This window comes from Aptenodytes forsteri, unplaced genomic scaffold (genome assembly GCF_000699145.1).
Source record: "Aptenodytes forsteri isolate BGI_AS27 unplaced genomic scaffold, ASM69914v1 Scaffold68, whole genome shotgun sequence".
In the NCBI taxonomy this organism is placed as follows: Eukaryota; Metazoa; Chordata; class Aves; order Sphenisciformes; family Spheniscidae; genus Aptenodytes; species Aptenodytes forsteri.
Genome location: NW_008795382.1, coordinates 2,686,829 through 2,694,120, shown reverse-complemented (window position 1 = coordinate 2,694,120; position 7,292 = coordinate 2,686,829). Strand labels below are relative to the sequence as shown.

Sequence of the window (7,292 nt, the reverse complement as noted above, 5' to 3'; positions counted from 1 at the left end):
ATGAAAGATTCCCTTAGAATTGTTCTTTCTCTCTGGCCACAAAGTTCATCGCAAAAATATTAAGCCAATGTTAGTGCAGGAGGGGATCGCACACGCCTGTGCACTGAAGTATCTTCAGAGTGTTTCTTTGTGAGTCTTGACAATACATGGTTATTTAGGAGCGTGCTCAAAAGAGAGTGCGACCTTCAATGGAAAGTGTGGGAAGAGTTTCGGAAGTGAAGATAATTACCTGAATTGGATTACGGTTGTCCCAGAAAATACTGAAAACCACAGATGATGAGTGCTCTGTCTTATCCTTAATGGCAGTAGTGACTGATTTACTTGTTAAAGTGATGTTGAGAAGTAACTCTTGTGATTATCTGGCACAGTAAGTCTGAGCGTTAATAATTTACAAGTTATGTTACCAGTACTATTACATGGAACTTCTAGAGGGTAGATGCATAATAATTTTTTTTTTCTCTTTCTTTATTGTAGGATGGAAGAGAGACCAGTCTGAAAAACTGTTCCATTGTGGACTTTGCTGTTGTCTGCTAGAATGTTCCTTATGAATGCTTCTCCTTTGGTAGCTCTTCAGACAAAATGGGAGTCCTTTGGACCGGCAAGGAATTGTAGATATCCCGTTTGCTTCTCTGAATCTGAAGGGGACGTCACTAGAACCTCTGTAAGTGCAAAAGTTCAGATGATCATAAACAACCTGCAAAGTCAAGAGTCTCCCCTGGGTATGAACAATGAGTATGGTTGTATTATGCAGAAGAAACAAAAGGGAGAAAAGGGCACTAGTAACAGAGTCACATCTAGCACCGCATTGCTACGGAAGCATCCTCAATATACCAAGTGTGGTTGCCCTGCTGATTCAGATGACACTGAAGTGGAAGAGAATGTGGGGTTTGGGACTCTCTTGCTCGATTCTGATAGTGATGATTCTGTTGACCGAGGTATAGAGGAAGCCATTCAAGAGTACTTGAAAGCAAAAAGCAAAAGTGACCAGTCATTGCAAAGGAATGCAGAGTGTTCTGAGAATATAAGCAGAGACAAAAGGTTTAAGAGAGAATTCTCCCAGAACAAAATGGCTAGTAACCTTCTTCCTATGAAATTTAAAGCTGAGATGCTCTCTGAAGAGTACCTGTCTGACCACCTGGGAATCGGTAAAAGGCTACAGCCTGCTTCCCCTCAGAGCATCAGTAGCGATGACTCTTTTGAACAGAGCATACAAGCTGAAATAGTACAGTTCTTGAATGAGAAGAAGCAGCAAGAAATTAGTAAGTGCGTAATCGGGGAGGGTAAAAAAGATTCCCATGTGAGATCTGTCCTAAAATGCAACAAAGAAACAGCTAACAAAAACTGTGGTGCTATAAAGCGAGGTTGTAATGCGCTCCTCTTGAGACACCATCCCAAGCTACAGAAAACCAGCACGCAGTCCAAGTGTTTGCAGTCTAAAATCCAAGAAGAGCCTAGTGATTTCAGCCAAGTGAACCAAGCATATCTAGAAATGGCCACTGCCAGCCAGCCCTGGTTAGTGGAGCAAAATGAAGAAAGTGGAGCTAATTACTGGGAGACGAGGGGAGCACTTATCAATGACAGCATGCACGCATCTGACTCAAGTAGCGATGATGGCATTGAAGAAGCCATTCAGCTTTATCAGCTGGAGAAAATCAGGAAAGAGGCAGGTCATGCAACAGACTGTGTCCCTTTGCAGAGGGAACAATTTGATACAAAGGGTATGGCGGACATTTCTGCAAGCCTAACGATTAGCTCAACAAAAAGTGCCTCACCAGAAATCCATAAAAGCCCTATAAGCAACAAGAGAAAAGAAATTAATTCAAAGTCAACAGAATTAGAAAGCACCAGCAATGAATTTAACAAGCTGTTTAAACCACTGAAAAAAGCCAGGCATTTTGCACCTCCGGAAAACAAGATTGCTGCTTGTGAGCTCACATTGCAGGCCTCTTGCAGAGCAGACACATCTGCAGAGCTCATGTGCGCGGAAGCTATCCTTGATATTTCCAAAACAATCATGCCATCCCAAATGGGAAGTGACAACAAATCACTCGCTGCAGACTCCTTCTTTTCTCCCCAGCTTCTCTCATCCTCCCGCTGTGAAAGTGACAGCAGCCTTGTGGACAGCGATGATAGTATAGAGCAAGAAATCAGGGCTTTTCTAGCTCTGAAAGCACAGTCAGAAAGCCTTGGAACAAAGCCTCCCAGCCTGTCACACTCCATCCAGATGCCTTTGCCTTCTGATCAAAACAGCCTCACCAGTACCCTTGAGCCTTCTCTTCCCAAAACGCTGAAGCTATCACTGAGTCGTAAAAGGAGACTTAAAAGGGAAGGCAGAATAGCGAAACAAAGTGCATCAAAAACACCTGAACAGCTGGAGACAGGACTTTTCCAGCCAGGTAACTATTCAAAATTTCCTGTGCTCCAAGAGGGGTGTGCCCTGAGCAGCCCTGCAGAACTCTGTGACGCTCAAAGGCTCAGCAGCAAAGAGACTGGGCAGCAGCAGCTGATGTCTTCCGAATTATCCGGATCTGTTGGCAGATGTGTGGCCTTGGACTCCGTAAACCCTTTTGTGCAGGTTCAGAGTAGCGCAAGAAAGTTTATGAAAAATACCATCCAAACTCAAGAGAGGGATGGTTCGGATGATGAGAGCAGTTCTCTTGATAGTGATGAGGACCTTGATAGTGCTATCAAGGACCTCTTACGGTCTAAAAGGAAATTAAAGAAGAAGTCCAAGGACCAGAAATCTCAGTGCAAGAAGAGAGTCAGATTTAGCGAGACAGAAACTCAGCTGCTGGATGAATTTAGTAGCCTCCAACAAAATGAGTGGAAATGTAAAAGTCCCGTGCTGCTGAAAAGCTGCCTCTCAAAACCTAGAAAGGCTGTGAAAGAGAATGCAATCAGAAATCCTCCGGACAATGCAAATGTCAAACTTAGCAATGAAAAACCAGAAACCGTGAAGAACTTAGAGTTTAACTTACAGCTTAAAAAAGGATATAAACCTAAACCAATTTCAAACCAGAATAACCTGCAGGTAGCTAAAAATAAAAAATGTACTTTCACAGCTGCGTCAGACGCTGATGACAGCAGTTCAGTGGACAGCGATGACAGCATCGAACAAGAAATAAGGAAGTTTTTGGCAGAAAAGGCTAAAGACTCCGCAAGCAATTCAGAGATACAAAAAGATGATGCAACTCTGGACCTATTGAGAGTCACCAAACAAACTGCTAATAAAGGAAAGGCAAAGCAACAGCTGGTTGAAAATGAGATTGACCTCATGCTGGGTCAGAGTAAAAAGACCGAGGTATCTCAGCAGACTGATGAGTTGAAGAACTCTCAGAGAACGGAAGGGAAAAGTGCAATGTTACATGGCAGTGGGAAATCTGCTTCCTCTGCAGAGAATGTTAATCTTCATACTACTGGTCAGTCAAAAGCTAAGCAAGGAGTGGTGGGGGTTAAAGGTGTTGCTGGTGGTGAGTCATCTGGAAACACAACAGCTAAAAGGGATGTCCCTAATATGGAGCCCGTGCAGAAAGTGCTTCCACCTAAAACCAGCAAAAATGAAGGTTGTAAAGTACAAAAAGTAATTAATGCAAAGTCTAGATCTAAAAGAAAGAATACCTTTCACCTAAAAATTTCGAGTAAATTTATTGCAGGTCTAAAATATGCTCGGGACAGGAAGAAATCCATGCTTTTGAACAAAAGGCAGAAAGCAGAGCGTTTGCTCGCCCAGAGCAGTGCGTTAGGAGCAGAGGTAGCTTCCCAGGATACAGACGTACTTAACCAGGGAAGAGGAGCCCCCTTGCCAAAAGGTGAATTTAGTGGGGAGTGTACAACAGGATTAAAAGAATCCAGTTCTTCTCAGAAGCTCGCTGTGGAAGTGTCGAGTCCCCATGTAGCAGAAACCTGTGAAAGACTGGAGGCTGCTCCTTTGTGTATCAAAGAGGAAGCAGAGGGTTGCAGAAAGGCTGATGCTTCAGGAGACCAGTCGGATTCGCACTTGAGTCTCCCCTTGCAGGAGCGGAGTGTGGCAGCAGCAAAAGTAGATAAGGTTTGCAGAGGAACATCCAACGCTGAGAACACACAGATGTGGACTGAGGAAGGAGGTATCCACAGAGGCAGCTGGGCCGATTCAAATTTATATCCCCCACGCCCTGAACACAGTATGGCAGTGGTAAAAGCAGATAAAGTTAGCAGAGACACATCTCAGCAGAGTATACACGCGTGCAGTAAGGGAGAGAATAACCAGCAGGACAAGAGGCCAGATCCGAGTTCAGGTTGCCCACTGCAGGAACTAAATGTGACAGCAGTAGCAGTGGATAAAACTAGTGGAGGAGCATGTACAAATAACAGTATGCAGATGAGCGTTAAGAAAGAAAAAGTTACCTGCCAGGACGGTGACAGGCAGGAAGAAATTCAGGTATCCAGCTCCAATTTGGAAGGAAAAATACCTGTCCTGCAGAATAGGGAAACTGCTTGTGAAGTGGACCCAGGGCAGGAAGTTTTAGACAAAACCTGTGCAAAATTTACTGACCTACCTGCAGGGGACTGCCCAGATTCCCTCTTGAAAAGAAAGGTTTCAAATATGTAAGTACACTGTTTTTTACAGTAACAGTCTTTTTAGAAAATAACTATCATTGTAATTACCTTGATAAAACTTGAGACATGAAAGGAGAGACGGTGGGAGATGCTGATATCTGTATATCATATACACACTAATGTGAAAAATGCTTCTATTTAACAGGGATATCGTGAATAAACATACATAGTTTTTGTAGAATTTTGTAAATTATTTAAAGTGCTCTAAGGAAATATTTTTTATAATGATTTTTAGGGCTTGCATTACTACAGGATGCTGTAGTTACTGTAGATAAGAAGATGCTGGCTAATCACGCTTTAAATTATGAGGCCTCTAATCATATATCAAAAGGAAACCTTTTTGCGCGCAGAATGTATTTGGCAATCTGTTAAGAGATCCTAGGAAAACACAGCATTTGATAGCAACGCTATGCTTTTGAAGCAGATTATCTGACATCTGTTCGTATTCGAGCTGCCTTAGGACAATCCTATGTAGTGGTTTTATTCTGGGGTCTCAGTTCTCCCACCCCGAGGACTGTTGGGCGAGTTCACTAAGCAGAACTCCAGCGAAGCCAGCGCAGCGGTAGGTGTGGAGATCCATCCTTGAAGATACAAGTGCAAATTCAGGTAAATAAAGTGGATCAGTCTGTCTGCACGTCCTGTGTAAAGCAATCTCAGCAGCTGCTGAAAGTACCTTTTGAATACCGGAAACCTCCCGCTAGCAGATGATTCAAAGCACAATTGCAGTTGGAGAAAAGTGAAGGAGCGTGTCTGTTCGGACAACATGGTTTCTGTGGATTTCGCTAGGTTTGCGTACTGTTGGGCCTGCAAGGCTGAAACAATTCCTCGTTCTTCTCAAGTCTAATTTTGACGCCCTGCAGTGACCCAGCGATGGCTTTTGGTTTTCTAAAGGAACTTTCTTGAATTGAGTGCCCTTACTTTCCTTTTTCAAAAGTGGTTTCTAAAATGTTACATTTCTGTGAACTTTTATTTTCATTTACAATTTTTGTGCAATAGAACAAAGCTAGATTTGCTGTAGGAAGTCCCTAATGTAAACGCCAAGGATATTTTCAGCACTGTTCTTTCATACTGGTAGTGCTTTCTCTGCTTCCGTTTCCAGCAACAAGAATAAAGCAATTTTTCACTACTATCTTTTTTTTTTTTTGTACTAACTTTAAATGGGATTGAAGTAGCGTGTTCATGTCACAAAAAATTCCCCCTGCGGTGGTTTCACTGAAAAATCAAAAAAGTGTGAATTTAAGCTGTTGGCTGGTTCTCTCCTTTTCATTTGTGTGTAGTGAAGTCCTTTGAGTAGTTTGTTCTTACATCTTGTCCCTGTGAATTGATCCGATGTTCTCTTTATCTAGTCTTCTACAGAACTTCTCTCAGCCAAACTACCACTCAGTATCACTTTTTCTCAATCACTTCAGCAGTCTTCCTGGAGGCTGGCCTTAATGTTGCAAAACGGAGCAAAAGCAGTCAAGAATGGATCCAGTATTGCATGGTATCCCCGGTGTGATCGCATTTGCAGAGTATTGGCAAACTATGGCGTAGCTTAGAGTAGAACAAGTAACTGTGGCATGTAGAGAAATAAACAACATCCTTTGTGTGTTTATACTGTTGTGCAGTTACGTTTTAAACATGTTCATAGTGGTCACTTGACATTTCTTACCGTCCGGCCACCTTTTTATAGTCCTTGGGTTGGTTGGTTGGTTTGTTTAAAAGGTCAGTATGCTAGATCATCTCATTTTTGTGGTAGGATTCCTTGGAAAAGTGTTTTTTACTTAGCTCTCGTGCCTGCAGTCCGTCTACACAGGCATATATTTTTGTCTGCCTTGATTCAGTTGCAGGATATGGGCCTTTTGTTTGGAATAGCTAAATAGGCTGGTATTTTAAAATAGAAGTTTTCAGAGTACCTTGCTTTAAAAGGATTAAACTGTATACTTAATTTTAATAGAGATGATGGAAGCACTATGTACTGTTTGTATAATATAAGCTGAATGTTTCTCCTCAAAGTTTTCAGTAAATCGACATTAAGACTTAAAAGGTGTCTCGTGCCCCTGTCAATGTGTCTGTGTTCTCAATACTACTCGTGAACTGATTCACTTTCAGTTAAGATGCAATTCCGATTACCTTGTGCTTTAAATAAAACCTAATTTCGAACAGCACTTTTTTTAAATTGATAAACTTGTTTTGTATATAGGAAATGGTGTACATTGATAAGTTTATAATGTTTAATAAATGGGGTTCTGACCATGGACCGTGAAACCAGAGTGCTCCTATGAGTTGTGTCATCGTCTTTAGTGAGTAGTATTTTTGTGTTATCTTTTTTCCTCTCCTGGCTGTAGTCAGAACATGTAATTAGCTTGTGCCAGTAACGTTTGTGAGTAAAGGATGTCCCCCTCGAGGATGATCACAGCGTTTGTGTTAGCCGAACCTGGGAACAGGATCTCAGTCCATCTGCTGCTCTTGCTTCTTGCCTCTTACTGTCTTCAGCCACCTGCTGTCTGAGACTGTAGTCCCCTGTGTGACAATAGCGTGTGATTTCCTTGTGACTGTGAAACAGAGTCCAGACCTTTAAAGATGTGTCCGTTTAAGGGAACATTGTTCTTGATAACAAAAAATGAAGAAGGAGAATCTACAAAGTGCATAGGCAAAAGAAGCGGCGGGTATTCTGGGAGGTGAGAAGGGTTTTTGCAGTTTTAGCAAAACCCTAA

At 42.2% G+C, this 7,292-nt stretch overlaps 1 protein-coding gene across 1 annotated transcript; it reads left to right on the top strand.

Moving 5' to 3' along the window:
• The first annotated feature begins 535 nt into the window (after positions 1–535).
• PPP1R26 (protein phosphatase 1 regulatory subunit 26) lies at positions 536–6,843 on the top strand. The gene has a single exon (XM_009280635.1). It carries the CDS (start codon positions 536–538, stop codon positions 4,586–4,588), a length of 4,053 nt encoding a protein of 1,350 aa, XP_009278910.1. The 3' UTR covers positions 4,589–6,843.
• The last annotated feature ends 449 nt before the right edge of the window (positions 6,844–7,292 follow it).

Excerpts from the sequence above, each read along its gene's own strand:
- PPP1R26 (XM_009280635.1), top strand. The coding sequence starts at position 536 with ATGTTCCTTATGAATGCTTCTCCTTTGGTAGCTCTTCAGACAAAATGG.